This window comes from Emydura macquarii, unplaced genomic scaffold (genome assembly GCF_026122565.2).
Source record: "Emydura macquarii macquarii isolate MOO-44397 ecotype Brisbane River unplaced genomic scaffold, CSIRO-AGI_Emac_v2 contig_2924, whole genome shotgun sequence".
NCBI lineage: Eukaryota > Metazoa > Chordata > Testudines > Chelidae > Emydura > Emydura macquarii.
Genome location: NW_027133061.1, coordinates 5,829,759 through 5,843,536, shown reverse-complemented (window position 1 = coordinate 5,843,536; position 13,778 = coordinate 5,829,759). Strand labels below are relative to the sequence as shown.

At 58.1% G+C, this 13,778-nt stretch overlaps 2 protein-coding genes across 2 annotated transcripts; both read left to right on the top strand.

The window, feature by feature from the left end:
• Positions 1-2,902: 2,902 nt before the first annotated feature.
• APOA2 (apolipoprotein A2) lies at positions 2,903-5,135 on the top strand. Its single transcript, XM_067569478.1, has 4 exons — positions 2,903-2,972; positions 3,803-3,879; positions 4,353-4,491; positions 4,849-5,135. Exons 2-4 carry the CDS (start codon positions 3,828-3,830, stop codon positions 4,964-4,966), a joined length of 309 nt encoding a protein of 102 aa, XP_067425579.1. The 5' UTR covers positions 2,903-2,972; positions 3,803-3,827; the 3' UTR covers positions 4,967-5,135.
• Positions 5,136-7,197: 2,062 nt separating this feature from the next.
• On the top strand, positions 7,198-12,109 carry UFC1 (ubiquitin-fold modifier conjugating enzyme 1). The gene is made up of 6 exons (XM_067569609.1): positions 7,198-7,355; positions 8,331-8,398; positions 10,440-10,503; positions 11,022-11,098; positions 11,616-11,706; positions 11,793-12,109. Exons 1-6 carry the CDS (start codon positions 7,233-7,235, stop codon positions 11,862-11,864), a joined length of 495 nt encoding a protein of 164 aa, XP_067425710.1. The 5' UTR covers positions 7,198-7,232; the 3' UTR covers positions 11,865-12,109.
• The last annotated feature ends 1,669 nt before the right edge of the window (positions 12,110-13,778 follow it).

Sequence of the window (13,778 nt, the reverse complement as noted above, 5' to 3'; positions counted from 1 at the left end):
ACTGCGGGAAATGGGGCTGAGCCCAGGCCGAGCCCCGGACACTTCTGGGCTTCAGGAGAGTTCCTGTCTGGGTCCAATTTAGGTAGGGTAGACTCATCCCTGTTGGAAAGTGGCACGAACCCAAAGGACAGGGAGTGGGGCTGTGCCGATGAAGAGCAGAGCTGGCAAAGAACTGAGCCGTTGGCAAACGCATTCTGTATGGGATACCAAATTCCCCAGAGCAATGCTTGGGTGACAGGTGCCAGGGCTAAGTCAGGAAATGCTGGCGCTGAGATGGCCTGGGTAACTCTAACTGGGCCTACGGTGGGGGGAATGCTGCAGGCTCTTTCTTGGCCTGGGACTCCTCTGTACACAAGGAGCGAGCAGCAGCCTACCAATGATTTTCATTTTAAATGAAGGAAAACCAGAGCAGGAAGATGCAACGCCGGATGGGTAGGTGAGAGCGCAGTGTGCGTCACCTCTAACAGTCTACAGTACCTCTGAGCAAATGGCTGGAGAGCAGGGATGGGGGACGTGATGGTGCCGCTCACAGAGGACATCAGGCTGCCCAGTTAGGAGCGCCAGACACCGCAGTGAGTTTCTCCCAGGGGTTTGTCTACACACATCCTCTGGGCCTGGACAGGAGCCTGGCCTGGGCTCCGCTCTCGGTTAGATCCCCGGCCCACACCTGACCTGGTACTGGGCCAGCAACAGGGACCTGCCATGGGATAGCAGGGGGGAGCCAGCCAGCCACTTTCTGCTGCTACTGACCAAGGAGCTCGGTCTGAGTCAGGGAACCTTTACCGCTGCTCTCCCTCTCTGCCTGCTGCAGGAGGGAGCGTCTGCCCTGAGCCCACCCAGCCTGGCTCGTCCCGTGTCTGGGCACCGGCCTGTGGCAGGGGTGGTAGAAAGCTGCTCCAAGGCCCTCTGTGGAGTGGTTAGGGCACAGGAGGGGGAGTGCCACTCCCGGCTCTCTCGGGCAGGTCATGCCTCGGCTCTGTACCTCAGTTTCCCCGGGGCTTGATCTAAAAATGCTGCTCGGGGGCTTTGAGATTCTCTGAGGACAGGTGCCGAAGAGCCATGAGTGCTCGTCAGCGCCCCTCCCATGAGGCCATTCACACCCCCTCCTCCCGCCCCTGCCCGCTGACTCATGTTGACATGTTGGAGGTTAACGGTCAGTGAGTGATAAGATTAGGCCACACTGGCCTTCACCCTGTGGCTCAGAAGTGCCCCACGGCACGCAGGCGGAGGGGGTGCTGGAGCCCAGCTGGACTAGTCCCGGTGGGACAGCTGTGGGGGGGAGCAGGGGCTAGCGGGGTGCAGGGAGCCAGGAGGCTTTTCCCCCACCCTGCACCCAGCTTTCCCCTGCAGGGGCTCCAGGTCCAGCAGCAAAGTTTGGGCTTTCCCCTGCTCACCCAGCAGCCAGGGCCCCACAGATCAGACACCCCCTGGGGGGCTCCAGCCTCCTGCCAAGTGCTTGGGGCCCTTTCCCATGGCAAGTGGCCAGTCGCCAGCTGGCTAAGCCCCTAGGAGCTGTCTGTCCCTGTGGGCTGGTGGCCCCAGAGGGAGATGCTAGAGGGAGGTCAGGGAGGGAAGCTGGCTCCAGGCTCCTCCCTGGATCCAGAGCCCCAACAGCTGGAATCCCGCCCTGCCCGCTCACCTGTGTGCCCCATGCAGGTTGTAAGGGTTAATCGCCTCCCTGTGGGGCACATAACAGACACTGCCCCATCCTACTCCACTAGCCCCACGCTTGCCCTCTCCAGGCCCCCCAAGCACAGGGCAATAGGAGATGGCCGTCAGTCCCACCAGCTCAGCCCATAGTCCTGGGTCCCACCCCTGCCCCACCTGTTTCCTGGGGCAGCCTATCTGCTCTGGCTAGTCTGGAGTTCATACCAGTGATGGCCAGTTCCTCCCCCCCGAACACATCTGGCCCAGTGTACAGTGCTGCCCTGGGGGGCAGATAAGGGATTCCTTCCTGACCCCTGCAGTGACCTGTCCTGAAGCCTGATACCTGCTCCACCTTGTGATGAGGCCCAGCCCCAGAGCTCAGTCTTGATCAGACGCATCCAGGGCCGTGCTCAACTCTGACTCTCTGCAGCAGATCCACCGTGCGATGCCCCTTCCTATCGTGTAGGAACTATGGGGGGAAGGGACTAGGCCACCAGGGTGGGTGTCAGCCCAGAGCACACCCCGGTGGCACAGCATGGCATGCCACTGCCTTGCTCCTCCCCAGTATCTCATTTGCAGCCCCCTTCCTGGCACAGTCCCCTGCCTGGGGACCAATTTATCAAGTCTGTCTAAAGAGACCAGCTCCCCTTTTTGTTCCTCCCCCCAGACCCTTCCCCCTGTGCCAGGATTCCACAGCCCTCCTCCCTGGGGCTGTTCAAGGGGTCTGCTTCCCCAGCCCCCCTGCAGCCAGCCTCCAGCCCTGCATCCCAGGGGCTCCCTGCTCTTAGAGTCACCCCCACAGCCAGGCTTTAACCCCCTGATTAACACCTGGCCCCGTTCCCCAGCTAGTCTGCTGCTCCCCTGAACACGTTTCCTTAAAGGGGGGATTTAGTGGGACAGCGAACACTGCCCCGGGCACCACTGCCCCTTAAGGGGAACAGAGCGTGCTGCTACAGTGCCCATAGCAGTACTGGCCATGGCACCCAGCAGACCCTAGGCAGAGCCTCACCCACAGCCACTGCCTGGTGACACTGGTATTTGTCCCGAGGGCCTCATGCACTGTGCAGTGCATCGGGCCCCAGCGCTGGCCCGCACAGCCCTCGGCGCGACCCTTAGCCCCAGCCTGTTTACCAGGGATTTGCCAGTTAGCGATTGTACAGCCCAGCATCAGCACATTCCCCTCCCCAGCACAGCCGCGAATCCCCGGCCAGGCGACCAATGAGCGGGCAGGGCGGGCTGGGCCAGCTGGGCCGGGGGTATAAGTTCCTGCAGCCCCAGGTGAGGGGCGAGGGCACCCCGCTGTTCCTGACCAGCTTCTGATCCAGGTGAGCAGCCCGGGCAGGTCTGTCTGCAGAGCGGGGGGTAGGGTGTACGCAGAATCAGGGACATTGCTGGGCTTGTTCGTTATTTTTAATTAACGTCCGCTCCAGGCTGGGCTGCTGTAGGAGTCTCGCTGCCCAGATGGAGCTGGGTACCAGGCAGCCCCTGCCCCCTGAGGTGCATGTGCCTTTGTCTCTGGAGCTGCCTCACCTTCCCCCCCGCCCAGTCTCCCCGTTGAGCCCGCGCCACTCTCTGTGGCCTCCCAGTAGGGGGACCAGCTAGCAAGTGTGAGAAATCAGGACAGGGGGTGGGGGGAAGAGGCCGCCGATATTAGGACTGGCCCTATAAAATCGGGACGGCGGGTTGCCCTCCTTCCCAGGGACTCGGTGTAGGTGGGTGGGCAGGCAGGAATCAGCTGTGCAGTCCCCCCAGGCCTGGCTGAGCTGAGTGCCACGGGGGGCCCGTCATGTTGGGCTGTCAGCATCCTGACCCCCTGCCCCACAGCTCTCAGCGGTGTCCGTGTGACGGGGTCCCTTGCGCACAAGTGCTCAGAGCCCTTCATTTCTGCAGACACCACCCGGCCAGTAGCACGCCTCACTCCCCTCCACAGCACCTGCGCTGTTAGCCAGCATTCCTGCCCCTGCCCCAAGGGGGGTACGCCTCTGCCCCACGGCCCTGCCCCCTTTGCACTGGGTTCTCATAGCCCCCGGTCTCCTTGCTGTTGGGGTAATTCACCCCAATCTGCTCCGGTAGCAGGAGCTTTTCCTCCCAGGGGCCTAACCAGAGACAAGAGGGTTGAGGCAGCTGCTGATTCCTAGTCCCCTCTGCCCCGCAGGTCCTGCAGTGCAGCGCCTGTCACGATGAAGGTGTTGGTCTTGGCCGCGGTGCTGCTCTGCGTTTGCAGTCTGGAAGGTAAGAGCCATGCCAGGGCCATGCTCTCGCCCGCGGCATGGCCCCGGCTTTATTGTGGGGTGGACCCTGCACATCCAGCCCTCGGCAGCTCTTTACGAGCCGTACCGAGCACTCGGCAGGAGGCGGATTCGCTGGCGGGTCCGGCTTTTCTCTGTATGCTCCCGATCGCACCCCCTCGCCACCCTCTTCAGGGAGGGAGGGGCTAGGTTAGAGGGTAGAAGAGAGAGTCAGGATTCCTGGGTTCTCTTCTCAGCTCTGGGAGGGGGTGTGGCCGAGTGGGTTAATGCAGGGAACTGGGCACAATCTTTGGGGCCGTTTCCCATGTTGCTGAAGGATCGCCCCACTCCCTAACCCCATTCGCCATGGGGCTAATGGCTGTCCTCCTTAACGCCATGGGGCTGATGGATCACCTCAGCCCAAGCCCCACAGTTTGCATGAGTCAAGGGCCTAACCCAGCTCTCCATGCCCCCCAGGTGCTTTGGTGAAGCGTGACGCAGAAACCCCAAGCTCCAGTTTCTCGGATGTCGTCTCCCAGTATGTCCAGACGGCGTCCGAATACTTGCAGCAGTTACCGGAGAAGATGAAGGCCGAGGAGATAAAGGCTCAGGCAAGGTACGGGCTGCAGTGAGGAGTGTGGAGAGGGGGTGCCGCCCCGCTGGGGGGAATTGGAGGGAGAGTGGGGCGTGCAGAACAGGCAGAGTCTGTTGGGTGTACAGGCAGCCCAGCACACACGCAGCGAGGATCATTTCCAGCCCCATCCACTGCAGACAGCATGGTCTGAGCAGGGGGCCGAGAGCCAACGAGTCCTGTGTGAGCCTGGGTGGGACACACGCCTTGGCTGTGCCTCAGTTTCCCCCATGCGGTGTACAATGCAGTCCCCATGCCCAGTGGGCAGGCAGGGCCCTGGCTGCTGTATCTCCCTGGCCAAGTCCTGCCTGTCTCTAAGGAGCTGGGTATCTTTCACCCCAGGGCTTATCTGGAGCAGGCCAATGAGCAGCTTTCGCCTATCGCCAAGCGGCTGCACACTGAATTCATGGACCTCCTCAACCAGCTGGTGGAGAGCGGGAAGAAGGCTGTGGCGCAGTAATCGAGAACCCGGGTCCTAGCAGCTCCGGGGCAGCTGCTGAGCAGGGCTGGGCACTTTCTATGGCAGCAAGAGGAGGAGGCGCGTAGGCCGATCGTGGAGCTAAAGAGCTGGTGAAATCACCTGATGGGGGTGGGGGGGTTTCCAGGAGAAATAAATCTGATGAGACTTCTCACAGCGTCACTCGTGGTGCAAAGCCCGGAGCAGAGAGTGAGCGTGTGAGCATGCGGCTGGTGTGCAACGCGTGCGTGATGTGGGCTGGGGGCCAGGGAGGCTCCCAGTCGTCCCCGCCTGGTGTGTTTGGGTGGGTAGGTGTGTCGGAGCGTGCACGTCACTGCCCCCTGCTGGAAGGGACTGGCCTCACCAGCTGTGTGGTTATAGAGCTATCCAGTGGGCCAAAGTGCTCAGCAGTCCCCATGGAGAACAATGGAGAGGTCCCCCACCCGCATCACCGCTGTAGTTGAGCACCCCCTCTTGGCCACTCACCAATGTATTTTGAGGGGATCTAACCTCTGAATCTCCAGAATTTTAGTCCTCCCCAGTCTGAGCAGAGTTCAGGGATGCCCTTGGGCACACTCCTGGAGTGCAAATCTTCTACCTAACACCCCCTCCTGACAGCTACAACCACATGGACCATGCCCAGCCCACGGCTGACCCATCATACCCCTGTTGTTTTAAACACACCTGTGATGGGGTTTGGGGACAATCCAGACCAGTGAGGGGTTGTGTCACCACTTGCTCTGCAACCCTGGGTGCCTCACAATGCTTTGCTGCTGGGATCCTCACACTGCTTTTGCAACTTGGGATGCTCACAACCAGCCAAACAGCATGCAGGTCACACCCTGAGCATCTGTGTGCTAAACAGCCCTGGTTCAATTGCTCTGACCCCAGCCGCCTGTCTACAGTCCCACTCTGGCTTCCACCAGCCTTTGTTACACCCATCAAGGGGACCCTAACACAGCCCCAGTCCTGAAATTCCCCAGAACCATGTGCTCTGCAATGTCCAGCCCTCTCCTGGAGAGTTCAGAGAAATAATATGATCCATTTGTTCCATACAAAACCCACCTGCTTGTTAACTTAACTGGGTAACTACACCATTGAAACACAGCACTGAAATGGTTTATAGTAAAAATAAAACAAATATATGAACAATAGGACATAGATTAAGTGATACCAAATAAAAGGTGTACAGTTATAAGGAGTTACAAGCAAATAAAAGTGAAAACGCATCTAAAAGTCTAAAACTAGCAAGATACAGGCTTGGCTCCAGATGGGTTCTCACCTATATGCAGATCCCAGAGACTTCAGCCCACCTTGAAGGACCCCTCTTCCTCAGCTTGCAGGAACTCTGTTCCCTTGTCTCCATCTAGTGATCGAAGCCAAAGACGAAGTCTGTCCTTGCTTATATCATTCAACCTTCAATGAGCTTGTCTGAAGAGGCAGGCTGGCTTCGTGCTCCTATCCTGTGGGCTCCCCATCCCGCTGCATGTAAAGGGGGCATCCATTGCTTCGATTCTCCCATGTTTATTAACATAGGTCGCTGTGACGTTCCTTCCTGCCTGGGAGGGAAACTGTTTCTCCCCGTTCGGGGAGATTTGAAAACAGAAGATCATTAAGTGTCCCCGTTTCCGCCTGTTACTACCGTTAATTCACAATGAGAGTAATCGCCAGGGTGGCAATGGCTGTCAGACAAGCCCCCAAGCGACACAGTCTGTGCTGCAGTATTATTGCCCAGGCCCTTGATTCAATGGCTCAGCGCTGGACATTCAGGCCACCCTCCGCCCCCACCCCGTCTTCATAGACCCATAACCCTCTGCAATGGACTATTTAGACCAAGCGTCTCTCTCCTGCTGGGTGTAGACACCAGGCCGCCTCCACCCCACCTGTGAGGGGCTGGGGCACCATGGAGCTGGGGGCTCAGCAGAGCCCAACACACCAGGGGAGGGGCAGCCTGGAGCTGGGGGACACCCGGGGGGGAGGGGGAACCATGGGGCTCGAGGGGGGTCCTGGCCCCCCCGCAGTGTCCCCTCGCAGATCGCCCGGCCAGGACGCCACGGCCCCCCTATACCCCACGCCGGCGAGGTCAGCACTGATTGGTCAGGAGTTCCTCAGGCCCCTCCCCCTCCACCCTTGCCATCAACAAAGATGGCGGTGCTGGCCGCTTCGAGTCTGTGCGTGGCGTCACTTCCGGTGCCCTCCGCACTTGCCCTCCCGAAACACGGAGCCTCGTTCTGACACCATTTCCGGTCCCCTCCCCTCCCCCGCAAAGATGGCGGATGAGGCGACGCGGCGGCTGGTGGCAGAGCTGCCGCTGCTCAGGACGAACGCGGGGCCCCGGGACCGGGAGCTGTGGGTGCAGCGGCTGAAGGAGGAATACCAGGCGCTCATCAAGGTCAGGCCCTTCCGCTTCCGGCACGGTGAGACCGGCAAAGGGCCCCGGCGGAAACCGCTTCCTGTCAGCGCTCTGCGGCGGGAGGCGCGGGGGGGTCTCTGGTGTGGGGAGGGGGCCCGTCCCGCGCTATGGGGAGCACGAGCCTCTCCCGTGCTGACGTGGCCGGTCCCAGACGGTGGCCAGAGAGAGTCACGCTTTGATGCGTCCCCCCCATCTCCCTGCAGGGGGCCTGGGGTGCCCCTTCTCCCCCCGGGGTTGCCCCCTCGCCCATCTCTGCGGGGGGGCCCTGGGCTGCCTCTCCCCCATGTCTCTGGAGCACCAGCCCCCCGGGCCCCAGTGGGATTCCCTTTGCTCCATGGGGTGCAGGCTCCGCCCCTCTCCTAAGGCACCTGGGGGTTGCGGTGGCCCCACAGCGCAGGGAGCTGGGGGAGGCGTAGCCGGCTGCCAGGCCCAGACGTCCCCGGGGTGGGCACCCACCTTGCCCTAAACTCCCCAGTTAGTGTCGCTCAAAGGGGTGCCTGGAAACCAGCGACCTCTTCCCTCACGGTGCCTCGCCCAGCCTGTGCGCTACGGGCGCTCCATGGGCAGCAGTCATATCCGGGAACCCTGTGACCTACCCCCTGCCAAGTACCTCAGGGCTTGCTGGTGTCTGCTTTTGGTGGCATCTGTGTGACGCCTGGGCCAGGGGAAGTCTCCTGTTGCTGGCGATGGGGCTTTTGCAGCCGGCTTCCCGTTCACCACAGCAGCAACAGATCTTTCTGTCTCGCGAGGAACGTGGTCTCGCAGGAAACCTGTCCACAGAAATCTCCATCATCTGTGTACGTTTTGGGAACGGGAGTTTTGGTTTGTGTGCAAACTTCTGGTGGGTTGGGAGGCTAGGCATGAACTGCATGGTCTGGGGGTTCTGATTTCATGGGGTTCCCTTGCTTGTATGCTGGAACGGGCTCAACCCACTCCCTGCCTTTCTCTTCCCAGTATGTGGAAAACAACAAGAACGCTGACAATGACTGGTTCAGGCTGGAGTCCAGCAAGGAAGGGACCAGGTAGGCATGGACAAGTTGCAGGGTGTGTTTGTGGCTGCCATGGCCACAGGCCATCCTGTCTCTCTGATGGGCTGCTTCTTCTGTAGCCCGCTCTCTAGGCTTTGAGGAATTGTGAATACACCCAGTCCTGCGGGAGCCCTTGCATCTGCATTGGGAGTTGAAAAAGGAGCAGGGGGGTGAGTCTCTGGCAAACAGGACCTTGCCTTCCAAAAGCTGCTGGAGTTAGAGGCATGAACAAGAAAGGGAATACCGAAGTCAGTCCTTTCTCCTGCCCCTGCCATTCCTTCCTGTCCGTCATGCCCTAACCCTGCTAGCTGTTTGGTTGGCCAGAGACCCCTCTGGGGTTGAGGGGAACTGAACATCTATTGCACAAAACATGCAGTCCCCTGCCTCTCCCCAGCTCTCCCTCCAGCCACAAGAGGCAGGAAAGGTCATAAGCCCCTTTTCCCCTTTGCAGGTCTCCCCGGATGTGCCCTGGTCCATCTCTTGATGGAATGAAGTATAACAATCTCGGCCCCATTGGCCGAGAACGTGCAGCTCGGTGCCCCACGTAGCCATGGGCTGCCAATCGTAGCTTGTCTGGCTGCTCCTCTTGGAGTTGAGTGACCTACTGCCCGGTGAGCTAATGGCTGCGTGGTGCTCCGTGCCACAGCCGTGTTCTCCACGGGCTCCTCAGTGGCTAGGATAGGCATCGATGCCCCTGTGTGACTCTGCCATTCTCGTAAAGGGGCTCAGCTTGGGCCCAGCTGTTCGTGACTGCAGGGGGGTGCATGCTGTGTGCTCCGACTACCAGCCCCCAAGCCCTGTGCTGCGAATGGACCAGGCCCCGCTTGCCACATTTGGTGCTGCCACATCCCAGGACTTGTCAACGCCAGAGAAGCCTTGGCTTGCAGCGTCCCTGCCAGCTGCAGTGCCCCCGGGCTCACACACGAGGGGACTCATTCGTTTGATGTGGATCAACTGAGTGCAGTTGTGAACGGGGCTAGGCTGTGGCAGCGATGCGGAGAGCTCCCTCACCATCCAGTTAGCTGGCTTCCCCTCTGTCACCTTCAGCTCCTGGAAACCCTGTCTGAGAGCCCTCTTTGTGAACTAAGCAGCATGCACCGTCCAGCAGGGATCTCCACCAAGTGTCTTCATTGCTCTTTATGCCCCAGGTACATCACAACGTAGCAGCAGTTATGTGGAACCCCTTTCCTGCCGCCTGGCTCAGCCTTTCTGCTGCTTGCTAGCTTCTCAGAGCTATCAAGCTAGTGAGCGATGGACCTCACCAGGTGCAAGTGGTCCTGTCTGCTCTTCCAAACCCAAACTAGTGAAACTACCTAAATCCCTCCTACGCGAACTTCACTGGGGTGTTGTAAGTGGCCTGGGTGCTGGCTTCCACAGGGCTAGATTTATAGCTGTAACAGCACCCTACCTGCCCCCCCACCACCACTCCCCTTCTCAAGGAGTGGGTCAGGGTTCTGAGCCCCCTTGTACAAATGGGGAAGCTACGTGCGCCCGGTCCCGCAGCAAGTCTCTGGCAGAGCCAGGAATAGAACCCAGGAGTCCTAGCTCCCAGTCTCTAACAGTGGGCTGCACTCTTTCCCTTCTAACTGCACGTGAGGCCTGTTCCCATGAGAGCAGAGTGAAGATGGGGGCAAGTGGAGTTGGCGTGTGCCAGCCCACAATGCTGCTGGCTGGGCTCATAGAGTCTAAGGCCAGAAAGGACCCCGGTGACCATCTCATCTGAACTCCTACAAAACACGGGCCACAGGATTTCCCTGAATTAATTCTTTTTGGAACCAGAGCAGAGCTTTTAGAAAAACATCCCATCTTGATTCAAATATTGCCGGAGAAGGAGACTCTCCCACAACCTTGGTGAGTTGTTCCAATGGTTAAACTTCAACTTCCAGCAGTTGGGTCTAGGTAGACCCTTGTCTGCTGCACTGAAGATCCTCAATTATCAGATTTCTGTTCCCCTCAACCGTTCTGTGTTAAGCTGAACAGGCTGAGCCCCTGGGGTCTATTGCTGCCCCCTCCTTCCTATCTCTCTCTCTTGCAGGTGGTTCGGGAAGTGCTGGTACATCCATGACCTTCTCAAGTACGAGTTTGCCGTCGAGTTTGATGTGAGTGTCCCTGGGGTGGGGGTGTCTTAGGAATCAGGGCCCCTGCTCCGAGATGGGAAGGGAGGGGTTTCTCTTCCACTCAGTGTAGCACTGGAGAGAACAGGTGGGAGCTGGCCCTGGCTTGGTTCACAGCATCGCTCCCCCCTCAGCTGGGGGCTGACAGCTGGGAGCCCATTACACAAAGCTTTGCAATGGGACGCACCACAGACCAGGCCAATGCAATCGTGTTAGGGAACATTGTGTAACGTGGGGCTAGCAAAGGGCTCTGCCTCAAAGGGGCCCTACCCCCTCCTGTCTCACCCAAACTAGGGCATCCCCCACCCACCAACCCACTTCAACCCCCGGGGTGCAAACTCGCTGGGGATCCACATAAGGAGCCTAGGCCCAGTGATCCCCGCTGTGTGGGGAGAGCAGCAACTGGGAACTCGGGGTAAGCATACTGCTCCCTGTTCACACAGGTAGGGGATGGGGACCTGGTGCAGCCATGGGCACCACTGAGCAGATTTGTTTGTTTGCAGATTCCTGTCACGTACCCGTCCACTGCCCCCGAAATCGCCATTCCAGAGCTGGATGGGAAAACGGCCAAGATGTACAGGTCAGGCAGCCCTGGCCCGTTCCCACCTCTGCTCTCTGCAGACCCTACAGCCCAGAGTTCCTGGGTCAGATCCCGGGCTTTGGTTGAGCTTGGCTTTATATCACTCCTTCCATCCCACTGATGTGTACCATCTGTGAGAGGAGTCTCAGCTGTTGGTAAATGCAGCCACCTCTGGGGTGGAACATATGGCAGCTGTTGCTCAGAGCACAGGAAAGCGGCCCCTCGATGCAGGACAGGAAGTGGAGAAGATGCAGTGTCTGAGTGGCACCCCAGGGGTCCCGGGATGTCAGAGGAAGCTTCCCTGGGTCAGGATAGGGCCAGGCCTGTGAGAACTTCAGCTCCGCTCTGGGGCTGAGTGTGGCTGATGCTGCCATGGCAGTGCCTCAGCATCTCCCATGGTCCCATGAAGCCAGGCTCCAGACTGTCTCCTCCCTGCATCTCCTGTAGCCAGGGCTCTCCCTGTGCCTCGGGCAGCCGTGGGGTGGCCGCACCCTCTCATCTCTTTTGTCTCTTGCAGGGGAGGGAAGATCTGCTTGACTGACCACTTCAAGCCCTTGTGGGCCAGGAATGTGCCCAAGTTCGGGCTAGCCCATCTCATGGCCCTGGGGGTGAGTTTCCATTGGGGGGTGGGTGGGAAGCAGGGGAGTCTGTATCTAAGCCACGCTCACGGCCCCCTGTGCTCTTTGCCTTGCAGCTGGGTCCGTGGCTGGCTGTGGAGATCCCGGACCTGATCGCCAAGGGGCTCATCGAGCACAAGGAGAAGTGATGGGGCCAGGCTGGCGGAGGTCTGCAGGGCTGCTCCATCGATCAGTCATCGCCTTTCCACACAGTCGCAGGCAGGCAACCAGCCGGCCCTGCGGCCCTGCTCTCAGTGCGGGGCGTTTCCCCCACTGTGCTGGGGACTCATGATTCCTGTTGGCTTCCATTCCATGTGTAACCCCGACCCCCTTCCTGTAGGGGGGAGCTGCCCAATCTCCCCCCAAACATCCCCCAATAAAACTGTAGCCTCAATTAAGGCCTGCCTGGCTGCTGCCGTGCCCAAGGGCTCTTGCCCAGGGGTTTGTGTCCTGCAAAGGTAGCTGGCTCTATTCAGCCTCCAGCCGTCTGTCCTCGAGGCTCCCTGCTGCCGCTGCACCAACTGCAACAGTTTCATGCTCCCTGCTCCCTCCTGCTTGGAGAGACAGCTTGTAACAGCCGGTTTCTAATTCACCATACCGGCGAGTGGAAAATGGAAAAGAGAACTGAAGATTATCAGTTTATTTAACTGGCCCAAACTCCTAAGAAAAGTTCCTCGAAGAAGCAATTGGTTTCTCTCTCTAGTATCTTCAGCTTTGTCAGCAGTTTTCCATAGGACCATTCAGGCCTGTTTTTACAGATTTATGGATTCCAAAGCCAGGAGGGACTGCCCTCCTGGATAACACAGGCCAGAGGACTCCCCCAAAATAACATATTTTGAACTACAGCGGTGTTAAAAAAAAATCCAGTCTTGATTTTAAAGTGGCCAGCGATGGAGAATCCACCACAATGCTTGGTATGTTGTTCCAGTGGTTCATTACTCACACTGTTAAAAATGCCTGCCATATTTCTCTCTGAATTTGTGTAGCTTCAACTTCCAGCTATTGGAATTTTTTAAAGTTGTGTGTAAAAAACACACAGAAAAAGTGTTAAATCCATTCTGAATTACTGCTACTATGGATCACCTCCTATCCCTCCAGCCTCCCCCCACACACACACCCCCTTCCCACTGCACCCCCCTCCCCCTCTTTACAAAAAGTGCTGATAGGGTTACGATCTCACAACAATGGGGAAAGCTGCAAGGCAGTGTTTGTGGAGCAGGGAGAAAGGCTTTGCTGGTTTCACAGCCCCAGTATGCTGCTGTTTCAGTGTGTGACGAAGGGCTTCCTGTGTGTGCAGGAGCCAGCAGCAGGAGTGCCTCAGAATTATACATACAGAAATACCAGACAGGTGTTTGATGAAACTATATATATCCATTGATAGCACCAGAAGTTCTCTTCTCTGTAGGATTTTATACTGTGCTCATCACTGTACTAGCTGAGTATCTTCCAGGCATGTGTCAAGCACCATAACTGAGAAGTGTGACCTGTTGCTTGGTCTTTGCTCAAAAGAAGAAATGTGTGCAGACGGGTCTTGTTTTGGTCATGTTCCTTTTCAATTTTATTTGATGGTTACTCTTATTACCCTTTATATCTATGCTTGTTGCCATGTGTTCATGTTAGAGAAGGCGGATCAAAGAAACACGCCTTACACTTGGAGTGGAAAGTGACATGGTTTATGACAGTTCTTAGTTTGGGGAATTCATTCGCAGTCTTGGGCCACCCCTGGAGAAAGTCCTGTCTCCTGCATAGAGAAGCTTTACTCTTATAGTTGAGCGTTCCATGGGACCAGAGGAGTGAGGTTGTCAACCGCGGTCTTCGTCCCGGCGCTTTAAATGGTCTTTAAGTATCCTGGGCTCAGGCTATGGAGCGCTTTGAAGATAAAGCCTGCAACCTCAAACGACATCTGATATTCTGTGGAGGCTGGCACAGGAGCGGAGGACAGGTCTGATGTGCTAGTGGCAGCCTGTGTTGCTGAAAAGACATGGCTGCAGCATTCAGTACTAGTCGGAGTTCCCTAAATGCCAAAGCCTTCCTGCCCATGGCTGTCATCCAGCTGAGAGGTG

What these genes read in the sequence shown, in the direction of transcription:
- UFC1 (XM_067569609.1), top strand. Translation starts at nt 7,233, where the DNA reads ATGGCGGATGAGGCGACGCGGCGGCTGGTGGCAGAGCTGCCGCTGCTC. An exon ending in AATACCAGGCGCTCATCAAG is followed by an intron (nt 7,356 to 8,330) that starts GTCAGGCCCTTC and finishes TTCTCTTCCCAG; the next exon opens with TATGTGGAAAACAACAAGAA. An exon ending in AAAACGGCCAAGATGTACAG is followed by an intron (nt 11,099 to 11,615) that starts GTCAGGCAGCCC and finishes TGTCTCTTGCAG; the next exon opens with GGGAGGGAAGATCTGCTTGA.
- APOA2 (XM_067569478.1), top strand. Translation starts at nt 3,828, where the DNA reads ATGAAGGTGTTGGTCTTGGCCGCGGTGCTGCTCTGCGTTTGCAGTCTG. An exon ending in CTGCGTTTGCAGTCTGGAAG is followed by an intron (nt 3,880 to 4,352) that starts GTAAGAGCCATG and finishes CATGCCCCCCAG; the next exon opens with GTGCTTTGGTGAAGCGTGAC. An exon ending in GAGATAAAGGCTCAGGCAAG is followed by an intron (nt 4,492 to 4,848) that starts GTACGGGCTGCA and finishes CTTTCACCCCAG; the next exon opens with GGCTTATCTGGAGCAGGCCA.